At 43.0% G+C, this 12,919-nt stretch overlaps 2 protein-coding genes across 2 annotated transcripts in view; one reads left to right on the forward strand and one right to left on the reverse strand.

The window, feature by feature from the left end:
• Window positions 1-12,124, reverse strand: part of LOC147663563 (IgGFc-binding protein-like) — a 38,915-nt gene extending 26,791 nt beyond the window's left edge. The window contains exons 1-2 of the mRNA XM_086950356.1: window positions 12,034-12,124; window positions 599-649 (exon numbers count right to left, since the gene is read on the reverse strand). Of these exons, the coding sequence (XP_086806482.1) occupies window positions 599-649; window positions 12,034-12,097 (115 nt within the window). The 5' untranslated portion in view covers window positions 12,098-12,124. The remainder of the gene's footprint in view (window positions 1-598; window positions 650-12,033) is intronic.
• On the forward strand, window positions 4,731-5,433 carry LOC147663564 (large ribosomal subunit protein uL16-like). The gene has a single exon (XM_086950355.1). It carries the CDS (start codon window positions 4,748-4,750, stop codon window positions 5,393-5,395), a length of 648 nt encoding a protein of 215 aa, XP_086806481.1. The 5' UTR covers window positions 4,731-4,747; the 3' UTR covers window positions 5,396-5,433.
• Window positions 12,125-12,919: the final 795 nt, after the last annotated feature.

The raw sequence follows: 12,919 nt of genomic DNA on the forward strand, positions 1-12,919 counted from the left end.
TCCGAAATACTGGAAATCCGTGGAACATGAACCCTAAACATACAAAATGGAATAGGACAACAGCAAACTGTGTGAAGCCAAACCACACCCGTATTCAAGCAATGGGTTCCTGAAGAATTTTAGCACAGTAAATATGGACACTATTTAGATAGAGAATAAACATTCCTTACAGCATAGAGCAGAATTGTGTTTGTGCTGCTGTCCCTAAACAAGATGGCTGTCAAGGCGCTACAGTAAAATGGTGTTGCAGCAGTCACCCTTATGCAAATGGAAAAGAGCCATCTACTGGTCAAAGTAAGTAAAGCATTTCACGCTATTTGAGTACATGCTTTGGGCAGATGATTTGTAGTTAAATCAAGACTGAAAATTAGATGTTATGTTGGTGTTTATGTTTATGGAATAAAAAATATGCCAATCTCGTTGAGAATTGAACTATTTGCTTTTTGTCCATCTAATGTTTACTCTTTTAAAATAAAGTTGCATTTAATGCCTATTGGAACCAATCTTTGCAGGACAAAGTCATCACATTGGAAAGGCTGGCAAGTGGATCCTTTCTGAGAAGTCACAAAATATACAAGTTTTGGTTTTATTAGCTCACCCTTCGAGGACGCAGTGCTAGAATTCTCTCTCCCAGCGGTTATTCTGTTTCCTGCAAAACAAGAGGAAAAATTGATTTCCCAATTAAATGTTATTTAACCTTTTTGAAGTTTGCATTTTATGCACAGGAATACACAATTTCAAATCATACAGAAAAGTATGTACATCAGTGTGAAACATATTGAAGGTATTAGGTCATCCTACACACTGCAGCACGTGTCATCCGGGGCCTTAAGAAATTGACTACATCTCCCCAACCCCCATCTTGATAGAACTCCATTGGATCCCTTTTCCATCCCACACCATCTTCAAACCAACTGCATCATTTACAAACTCATCAGGTCCAGCATACCGCTTATCCTGCAGATAAGCACACCGTCTTTGGCGGTTCTTGGCACACCCCCAGCCAGGAATTAAACTGTCAGCTAAGCAATGTAAAGAGAAAAAATTAAGACAGGAGGCCTTTTCCATCCATGTGCCCAGGATCTGGAACAACATCCAAATATCCATCAGGACCGCCCAAAAGCTTCTCCAGTTGAGGAAAGAGTTCATGACAGATGTCTTTAGAGAACACTACATCACAGTGCATTCACTGTCCGCCACCCAGCTTCCTCTCTTATTACTTGTTGACTTCATGCCTTTTTTTGACCACGTACATTGCTCCTCTGCCTTTTCACTAGGTTTTAGAAAGCATATACATACATGAAACTGGTACATTTTGATATGCCTTATTCAGGAGGGGGTAGCCATGAATTCGCAATTGGCTGGGCTCTAACAGATAGAGGTTGAGAAGCAACTTTACAATTGGACTTCAAAGTTCTCCCATAGTACATTTGTGAGAACACTGGGGAATTTTAAACAATAATGGTCAGTACTATTCACTAAAATGGGATATCATTTACAGAATGTTTGAAGGGCATTTTAGGCAACATGACAGAAGGAATTTTCAGGGAATTTTTAAAAGCACTTTGGACTAGCATCTTAGTTGAAAACAGTTTTAAAAGGTGAACTTGAAACCACACGCAATCAGAAACCCCAGTCTAAGCAGGATAGAAGTTACAAGCTTTCCCTCTGGGTTTTTGAGGTCCTCTGCAAGGACATTTTCCCTGGGTGCATGAGCGTTACAAGAATGTTTATTCATCTGGGGGGCTGGGCTTTCTCTCTCAGTGTAACTTACATTTTAATCCAGGTAGTGATTCCTGCCAGGGTCTTTGCCATTTACGCCTTTGATCTCTGACTCTCTGACCAAGGCACCTTTATCAACATTGTTTTAGGATCTAAGATTCCAATTTTCCAATTATGTGGCAAGATGATTGTCACTTATCAGTTACTGCATGATCTGATGTGCCTTTCTAATCCAGAAGACACCAATTATTGAAGAATAATTTGGATATGTTATCTGTTGGCGTCGGTAACTGGTCATAATATCGAAATTCAAATATCGACTGACAGTAACATTGATTTTCTTTATCGATAATACCACTAAATCAATGTATTTTATATTGATGACAAAAATATATACTTTTTTTGTTGAAAATATCGAAGTATAAAATATCGAGTCTAAAATTTCGTTATAAGAAAATATCGTTTTTTATTGTTGTAAAAAATATACCCCAAAAATGATAAAGAATGTATAAAATATAATTTTATGAAAATGTTGAAATTGGATTTTTTAATATTAAAATATTGTTTTTTTATTAATAGTTGTAAATTGTATTAACATATTAATTGTAATATAAATTTTAGGAGCTGAATGTTGGGTTATTAGGGGATAAGGGTGGGGAGTGTTTTAAAAATATTAGTTTAAAAAAAAATTACATGTAAAATTTATATTTGAAATGTGAAATGTTGTTTTATGAGTGGTATGCTGGGTAATTAGGGGATAAGGGTGGGAAATATTTAAAAAATATTAGTTTGAAATGTAAATTAAAAAATTAAATTTGAAATTTGAAATGTTGTTTTAGGAGCGGGATGTTGGTTTGTTAGGGGGATAAGGGCGGGGACTGTTTTACAAATATTAGTTTAAAATTTAAAATTAAATTTAAATTAGAAATCTGAAATGTTGTTTAAGGATGTTGCGCTAGTAGGGGATAAAGTTGGGGAGTGTTTTAAAATTATTAGTTTACAATTTAAAATTACATTTAAATTTGAAATTTGAAATGTTTTATGAGTAGGATGTTACGTTAGTAGGGGATAAGGTTGGGGAGTGTTTTAAAATATTAGTTTTAAATTTAAAATATTTATTTAAATTTAGAATTAAAATTATAAATTTTGTTTGAGGAGCTGGATGTTGACTTATTAGGGGGTAAGGGTAGGGAGTATTTAAAACAGAAAAAAATCTTGAATAAATTTGGAAATTCAAATTTAACATTAAAAAGGAAGTAGGTGTGGATTGTTGTTTTATTATGGGATAATGGTGTGGTACTAGCTTTTTACATTTAAAAAAAAGAAAAAACTGAAAAAATGAATAATTGTTTTTGGGAGTTGGATGTAGTGTTTTTGGACAATGTGGATGAGAAGTGTTTAAGAAAATATAAAATGAAGTATAGAAATTCAAACTAAAAAAGTATGTACTTTTTTATTTTTATTATTAAAATTTGTATTTTTTATAGTTAATATTGCTAAATTAACATTTTAATAAATGTATTATGGATTGTTTTAATTACATTGAATGTTATAGACAACATATATTGATAAAGATGTATTTATATTTATATTAAAGATCAGGATTTTTCTAAATAGTCTAAGTTATAAAAATGTTTTAACTATTTATTAAAAACTTTATGAAATACTGTATGAATACTTTATATTTAGTCTATTTGTGGAATTTTAATATTATGTAAAAGTTTTAATTTTAAAATAATTTAGATAATATAAAGTTTAAAGTCAAACATGTTCCTTGAATTATTAATAATTGTAGTGGGAATATTGAAATAAATATCTTTAGTGTCCTTTGCCTTCCCTCATATAATAGAAAGTGGAGTGTAAATAGTTAATTATATCAGTTTATTGGCCATGACCTTCCCTGATTTAATATTAGCAAAAGTGCGAATAGTAACTTGCATATCTTTAGTGTCCAGCACCCTCCCTTACTTAATACTGACTGGAGTGGGAATGGTAAATTATATATCTTTAGTATCCAGCACCTTCCCTGTCTTAATACTGAGTGGAGTGGGAATAGTGAATGATATATCTTTAGTGTCCAGCACCTTCCCTAACGTAATACTGACTGGAGTGGGAATAATAATGTATATATCTTGAGTGTCCAGCACCCTCCCTGACTTAATACTGACTGGAGTGGGAATAGTAAATTATTTATCTTTAGTGTCCAGCACCTTCCCTGACATAGGGCACTATTATGATGGCAGGCGGACTGTAACGGTATGTGGGACCCCTCGCCAGGGGTGCGGCGGTCCCGCTGTGCACATTATGATGCACCCGCCACACTGGCGGGCTCATCCTGCATTGTTTACATTGCAGCGGTGGTGCTGCAAGCAGCACCCCCACAATGTAAAATCGGCATGTTGTACATTTGCATGCACAACTTGACAGGCACCGTGCGGTGCCTGCCACCTTGTGCATGCAAATGTCGGGGGTACCATGGGTACCCCCCAAGTGCAACGGACCCCCAAAGAAAAGACTGCATGCATTTCCATAGCAGCAGAAAAGTTAATTATATAACTTTAGTGTCCAGCACTTTCCCTGACTTAATACTGACTGGAGTGGGAATAATAATAATTTATATATCTTTAGTGTCCAGGCACCTTCGCTGACTCCCCTCACACAGTCACATATGTATGCACAGAAACACTTACAATTCCACTCAGACACTCATACACCCACTCACACACCCATACAGTGACTTCCACATTCAGTCACAGACCCTCTCATAGATTTATGGACTCGGTCAGTTACTCAAACACTCAGAAACTCCCACTCCCACTCCCACTCACAAACTCAGTCAGATATATACACACCCACTCACTCACCAAGTCAAGGCTCATGCATCCACTCACAGAACCTCCCAGACACTTGATCTCCCAGTCAAAGACCAACTTAGATATTGATGGATGCACCCATTCACTCACCAACTCAGACTTATGCTCTCTCACACAGCTTCCGCTTGGCGAGGTGACCAGCAGCAGCCGCCATGGGTCGCTGTCCCACGCGATGTTACAGATACTGCAAAAACAAGCCCTACCCCAAATCCCGTTTCTGCAGGGGTGTTCCTGATCCCAAGATTAGGATTTTCGATTTGGGTAGAAAGAAGGCAAAGGTGGACGAGTTCCCACTATGCGGCCACATGGTGTCTGATGAATGTGAGCAGCTGTCCTCTGAAGCGCTGGAAGCTGCCCGTATTTGTTGCAACAAGTACATGGTGAAGAGCAGTGGTAAGGATAGTTTCCACATCAGAGTGCGTCTTCATCTGTTCCACGTCATCCGAATCAACAAAATGTTGTCCTGTGCCGGTGCTGATAGACTCCAGACCGGAATGCGTGGAGCCTTTGGCAAACCCCAGGGCAATGTAGCCTGTGTGAACATTGGGCAGGTGATCAAGTCTGTCCGCACCAAGGCTTCCAACAAGGAACATGTGATTGAAGCTCTGCGTAGAGCCAAATTCAAGTTCCCCGGGCGCCAAAAGATTCACATTTCCAAGAAATGGGGTTTCACCAAATTCAATGCGGACGAGCTCGAGAGCATGTGTGCAGAGAAGCGCCTTGTGCCCGATGGCTGTGGCGTGAAGTACATCCCCACCAAGGGCCCCTTGAACAGATGGCGTGCCCTTCATGCTGCCTAAATGTGGAGAAGGTGTAATCCCTCAACAGTGCAGTTTTAAAACCACACAGACCCATTGAGACACTCATACAACCACTTACAGATCCACTCAGACACTCATACATCCTCTCAGAGACCCACTCAGACACACACACACCTATACAGTCGCTCACACAATCACTCATAGACTCACTCAGAGACTTATGCACCAAATCAGTTATACACTCAGAGACTCATGTACCCACTCACAGTCACACTCAGAGACCCATGCACCCACTGACAGAACCACTCAGACACTCATGCTGCCAGTCATAGACCCACTGAGAGACTCATGAACTAACTCACTGATCCACTCAGACACTCATGTAACCATTCACTCACCTACTTGGACACTCACTTATTCACTCATGTATCCACTCCAAGATCAAGTCAGACAGTCAAATACTTACTTACAAATGCACACAGATACTCATGCACCTCCTCATAGATTGAATGAGAGACTTACGCAACCAATAACAGACCCACTGGGACACTCATGCACCAACTCATAGATGCACTTATGGGTCACGCCTTTTCTTACAGAAGTATTGATAGACTGACACACCATCTCACAGATCCTCTCAAACACTTATACAGTGAATGAGAGACTTAGTGAAACAGTGATGCATGTAGTCATAGATTACACTGAAAAAGTTAAACACTTATTTACAGAGGTATTAATGGAGTTGTACATGCTAGTATACAGTCATGTAGATAGTAATGTGTTTAGTGTGTTGGTTATAATCCATTTTGCAGTTATAGTTTTTGAATGAGGTGATGGTAATTGAATGTCTGCATTTGTTTTGTCATTTCGTGACGTATTCGCGGTGACCGCAGCTACCAATATCATTGCGACGCCTGGCATCACCGAGAAAGCGGAAAATAGTCTTTGATGACGAGTTTTCTGGATACTACAAAAATATGAGCTTGAAAAGTACACTAATAAAGTTCTACTGTTAAATATACTGTATGTCATTGTGGAAGCCTTTCTAGAGCACAAACTGTAACTCTAAGGGTTGTCCTGGATCTAATGCACAATGTGTCTCTATATATGTGGTACACTGTGTAAAAATCATGGGCTCTTCTCGACTACCGATGTCATCACGACGATGTCGGTAGTCGCAAATATAATTTGTTATGTAAAGTTTGTTTTCTCCTAAATTGATCACAAGATGGAGAGTTAAAAAAATATCTTACTAAATATTTAGACTTAAACTTTATTCAAAAAACGTTTTTAAGTGTATTTTTAGTATGTGAAACACATTTACTGATCACAGATTCTCTACAGTAAATCCGACAATGTTGTGCCGACTCAAAACAGTCTTACAAATAAAACCAGTTAATAATGTACTTTCTGGGGGGAGGAGCCAAGATGGCGGACGGGACAGACGCTTGAGCTCCCGGCTCCGTGAGCCGTCTGACTTCTTTTAACGATCCTGATCACTTCTCCTGACCTGCGCCGCTCTACCACCGTGGAATACCGGCACTGGAGTGACTGGCGTTCTCCTGATACCTTTACCGGCGGGTTGGGCAGCAGACTCGGTGTCTTTTCCGATCTCCGGCGCTTCCCCTGGTCCCTGTGTTGATGGCCGCCGCTGGACGCCGAGGGACGTGGACGGGAAGACGAGCTGGAATACCGCTGATGACCACGGGGTGTAAAGCGCTGGCCGTGCGACCGGAGTCGGACCCTTCCATCCGGGTCGGACTCCCCTCGCGCGGACGGTGGCATGAACGACGCAGGAGGCCCCCGAGACTAGCCCTCCTCTGCCACTCTGAAGAGAAACGGGCGGACTCCATTTTGATGCGTCTTCCCGCAATAGACGGCCGGTTCTCACAGTAAACGTGCTCTCTCCCTGTGCTGTCCCCGAGTTGTGCTCGGAGCTCCCCCGGTGGCTACATCCTTGCTTCATTGGCTTATGCGGACACCCCCGTCTCGCCACTAATTGCCTGCAGTGGAGATGAACATGGCGCCTGCTCTTCCTGCCGAGACGCGGGCTGACCCTGGGTATATAGTGCCTGCGTGCCCATGTGCCCCTGTGCCATTGACAGTACCGAGGGAGCAGCGGGAGAGTGAGAACCGGTGTTTGACTCGGAGTGACCCGACCCGTGGCGAAGTCCTGGCCGCCCTCGTGGCGTTGAAAGAGGCAATGCGGCGCACTGCCCGGGCGCTGGCCCGGAGGCTCGATGAGGCGATGACTGACACGGGACGGTCCCGGCTGGAGGATCCCCCGCCGCCCCTGCTTTCTCCTGAAGGGGAAACAATGTTGCCGAGCGAAGGGACGGTGGTGAGGCGTTCTCATGGTTACAATGTAACGTGCCTATTCATCGACGAGGATACAGTTGCGGAGACACCCTTCACTTTGGAGGCTATGACTTTGCCTGCGAGCTATCTGTCGGGACCCAGCACTTCACTTTCCTTGCCAAATGTTACCCTCGCTGCATTTATCACTGGAGCTGTTGTGGCACGTTACTACTGTGTTTGGGACCCTGCGGCATGATGCGTCTTCATTGTTCCCTTTCCTCGTAAGCGGCCATCTTGCTTCTTTGTCCTGGTTGAAGGTGATTCGCAGCAATGGACAGGCCTGGAACACTTCTGCCGGTCCGGACAGGGGTGATGGCTTGCCCGTTGTCGCTTTGGTTGGATCGGCTGGCGGAGACCTGGACTGACACACATTTTGCAATATTGGCTGAGTAGTCTTTAATGTCCTGTTTTTTGCTACATGTCGCTGTTGATCTCTCCTGATGTCTACTTCGTCTGCTGGGGGGAGGACTTGTGCTGCGCTGAGGTACTGGGTGTTATCGATTCGGGTCCACCGGGTTTACAGTTTTCTGACATTGTGTTGTACATGGCGCAGGTTACAATGGCGGCGAGGGAGACCGGGAGTTCGGTTGCTGGGTGGGCTCCTCCCCGCTTTTCCTTTTCATTTTCCTGGGAGTAGTTGGGTAGTATACTCTTCTTTCTCTCCCTGGCCTTATGTGAATTGTGTTTCTTTTTCTCTTCCTTTTCCCTTTTCTTTCTTCTTCTCCATTTCTCTTCTCTTACTACATTTCGGGTTTTTTGGGGAGATGAAACACTCTGCTAGGGGGGGTAGGCCGTAGCCTCTGCATGTGTGTAGGGTGGGGGGGTACATTTTAGTTGGTGTTTATTTTCTATGGTGCCTTTTGTTATTATATAATTTCCTCTTTCCTAGGCCCGTGTTAGGCAGACTGGGGGATGGGTGGTGGCGCAGTGTTGGTTCGGATGTTGCGTCCTCTCTTGGGGTGTGCATACTGTGTGACCGTCCTCTGGCTGGAACTTGCATGTTGCGAGCAGCACTGATTGATCCGGGTGTTTATTGTCGAGTCCCACCTACATGGACCTAGTTTTCTTTTTCTTGCTTGTATTAGTGCGGAGTAGTACGACCTGACCTTAATTGTCGCGATGAAAACCTTAAAATTAACCTTCACTGATCCTGAGACATGGTAATATGGTAATTACAGTGTAACCCATTTCATGCTTGCCTATACCGAAAGATATTACTGTGTCGCCGTAAAGTCGCATTGATGCTCAAATGTTATCGTGGCCGGCCGGAAGGTTGTAGGCCCGTATTTGTTCTGACTTGATGCACAATAAGGGTTTTAAAAAAAAAAATAATGTACTTTCTGATAAACACATATCAAATCAAAAATTGAGTGGAATATAATATAAAATATAAAATGATACAAAGAAAATACAAAAATCTTAGTGCCTCGCTTAAAGAAATTAAGAAATTCAATTTGAAAAAAGGCTTAGAAATTCACAGAAAATTCCAAAGGTTACAGGGATGTTATACTTGGCGATCAGCAAGAAATTAAGAAATTGAATTTGAAAAAAGCCTTAGAAATTCACTGGAAAAAAAAAGGTTGGAGGGCCTTACCTTGACTCTCTCCGCCTTACCTTCAACTCTCTCCGCCTTACCTTCAACTCTCTCACCTTACCTTCTCCTCTATCTGCCTTACCTTGACTCTCTCCGCCGTACCTTTGACTCTCTCTATCTTACCTTCCTCTCTCTCTGCCTTACCTTTGAAGCTCTCTGCTTCACCTTTACTCTCTCCGCCTCTCCCTCTGATGCCATCCTTCCCCTCACTGTGATGCCTCCTGTTGGGTAATGATTTTGTGTATGTGAAGTAAGCTTGAACTGCTGCCCATGTGTGAGTCAATCAATCAATTCGTATTTGTATAGCGTGGATAATCACCAACAGGGATATCCAGGTGCTAGGCTCTGGGTGGGATCAGTCAAAAAGCCAGATCTTGAGATGTTTTATGAGTTCCAGGAGAGAGGATGGTGTTTGGAGAAGGAGGGGAAGGTCATTCAAGTTTGGCAGCCTGGTAAGAGATAAAATGTCCTCTGCTGTGGGTTTTGCAGATGCGGGGAGTGTGTCCGAGTGTGACAGAGGTGGAGCACGGGTGTCTGTTGGAATGGTGGAATTTCAGGCTGTGGTTGATGCAGGCTGGAACTTGGTCATAGAAGGTTTTGTAGGCATTTATCAGAATCTTGTATTGGCAATTTGACTGGATGGGTAGCCAATGGGGGAGTGATGTGGGTCCATTTTAGGAGGCCGAGGAGGATTCTGCAGCTGAGTTCTGTATCATCTGGAGTCTCTTCAGGAGTTCGGTGACGAGTCTTACGTAAAGCTTTTTGCCAAAGTCCAGCCTCTAGCGCTTGAGGGATGGCTTTCCTGGTGTTGATGGGGAGCCAGCTGAAGATCTTTCTGAGCATGCGAAGGTTTGAGGAAGCAGGCGGAGGAGACTGAATTGATCTGGCAATTCATGGTGAGTTTGCTGTCCGGATGATTTTGAGATTGCGGGGATTGTCTTTAGGTGTGGGTCTACGTTCAAAGGGCCACCAGGTGTCGTTCCACTGGGAGGTGTTGTTCCCAAAAATCATGCAGCTGTGGAAGGCTGTCCTGGTGGTGGATGGGTCTTCTGGGAGAGAGAGAATTAGCTGGGTGTCATCTGCATAGGATATAATGTTGAGGTCATGGATTCTGACAATGTTGGCCAAGCTCATCATGTAGGTGTTGAATATAGGGTGGGGTGGGGTCGGGCTAAGGGATAAACCTTGAGGGACTCTGCAGATGAGGTTCTTGGGTTCTAAGAAGAAAGGTGGTATGGGTTTGTCCTGCAAAGGAGGATGTGAGCCATTTGAGGGTGTCTTTCTGTATCCTGATGTAGTGAAGTCTCTTGATGAGGGTGGGGTGGGATATAGTGTTGAACACTGGTGGGAGGTAGAGTGGGATCAGAGACTCTGTTTCTCCGCAGTCGAGGAGGGTCCTGATGTCAATGTCATTGGTGGCAGCGATCAAGGCAGTCTCCATTCTGGGGTTGGTGTGGGACCCAGATTGGGAGGTGTCTAGCAGTTTGCTCCTCTACAGGTGTTCGGTGAGTTGGTGGATGATGGCCTTCTCAAGGACTTTGGCGGGGAAGGAAGCAGAGAGAAAGGAGCGGTAGTACTTGAGATCGCTGGGATCAGTGGACGGTTTCTTGAAGATGGGGTCTGACCTCTGTGTGTTTGTATCCACTGGGGAAAATGGCTGCGGTGATGGAAGTGTTGATAATGGAGGTGAGTTTTCTGCTTATTTCCTCGCTTCAAACATTGAAGAAGTGGTGGAGGCATGGGTCCGTGGGTGCTTTAGAGTGGATGGTGTTCATGATCGCTTTGGTGCTCCGTGTGGTAAGCTGTTTCCATGCGATGAGCGGGTGGTTGTGAGCGGCATCTGTTGGTCTGAAGAGATTGTTGTGATTGGTGGGTTGGGGTTCGAGGTTTCTGTAGATGGTGAAAATCTTATAGTGGAAGTAGCCCTCCAGGGAGTCGCTGAGTTCCTGGGAAGGGGACATAGTGTTCTCTGTTGCTGCCGGGCATAACTCTCTAACAATGCTGATAAGTTATTTGTTGTGGTTGTAGCTGGCTTCATTGCTGTCTGCCAGGGTGACTCTTTTCATGTTTGGGTGTGTAATCAGATCTTGCACTCGTGCTGCTCTTCACTTCTTTGTAAAATGTGAACTTGCACTGCTCCTGCCATGCTGAGTCTTTTTTGTATTAGGGAATCTTTGCAAAACTCTTTTCACTCCAGAAAAGCCAAGACGTTTGACATTGCAGTGTGTTTTTGCTACAGCTGCACAAGTTAGCAAGAGCATCATAGTAGGAAGAAAATACAGCAAACCGCTACTAACATATGTCTCCTGATTGTGTGCAGATTTTTATATTTCTTCTCCTTCTGAGATTCCCAACAAAACACCACTGATATGCCAACCCCGCTGGCATCAACCAGTCTCATAGAACAGATGAATTAATGGCAACCCGCCATTCCACAATCTAAAATGAGATTCAGCGACACTGAAATAAACTCAAAATCAAGAGCACCCTCAGAACTATAGGACGAGTGCCAAGCCTAATTTTACTTTACTCTATTTGGCTGTTATTGGAATTCATGTGCATAAAAGAGTCAAATCATTATTTAAAAAACATAAATAAATAACCTGTCATTGTTATCCCCTCTTTATTGGACACATACATTTGTGATAGTAAATATTAGATATTAAGATATCTGCAAACGAACCCTCCCTGCAGTTAGGACACTCGATTTAATAGCACTACTCACCAGAAGAAGCAAACATTGCTATCAGGAGTACCAGGAGTGCACAGGTCACATTCCATTCCATCATTGTGGCAGTTTTGCAATCCTTTTGGAAAGCCCCTGTATATGATCAGGGCTCTTATTTATACTGTGATTCACATAGCACCGTTGACGTCATGTTCCATTGAACTTCAAAACAAACAGCAATTCTATGCCAACTATTAACACGTTTAATAAAATCGACCGATTTATCATGAGCCTCGGATTACATTTGGCATGTGAACTTTCCAGCTGCTTTGCAGGTGTGAGGATTTGCTGGAGAGGTGTTTTTTCAACTCCAGATCAAAAAGTTACCCATGTGCTGGGTTCCATCAGGCACATGTGGGTTACTGTTGAGTGCCAGGCTGTCTGCAGTCACCCAGGTACCACTCAAGAAGGCAGGGTCTCTTAATTTCTGAATAACACCTTCAGGAGCCATTAAATAAGGAATTATGTGTGGGTTCTCGGCACATGCGCACCTCTAAACCATACAACCATTCAGAAATATCTGGTGGTCAGAAGAGGCAAGACCACACAAAACAAACCACTGAAGATTGTTCATCAAAACAAGGAGAACCTCTATCAGGAATGAAAATAACTCCCTGCCTTCCATCAGACCAATGAGGACACAAAATGGCAGCTGCAACTTTACTTTCGGGTTGTGGCTAGACAATCACGGCATTGCTAGTGGCGCATATATCCACGTATCCACCACAATGGATCCACGCCTCTAGATATGCATCAATCTCTTTTCTTCAATAACTCCAAAACTACTGAGCTGATCTACACCAAATTACACAAAACACTCTTTCTGGGCCAAGCTCTAGCTTTCTGCCAAATTTGGTGTAATTCGGTTCACCGGTTCATGCGG

Source organism: Lissotriton vulgaris, unplaced genomic scaffold (genome assembly GCF_964263255.1).
Source record: "Lissotriton vulgaris unplaced genomic scaffold, aLisVul1.2 SCAFFOLD_1266, whole genome shotgun sequence".
Lineage (NCBI taxonomy): Eukaryota > Metazoa > Chordata > Amphibia > Caudata > Salamandridae > Lissotriton > Lissotriton vulgaris.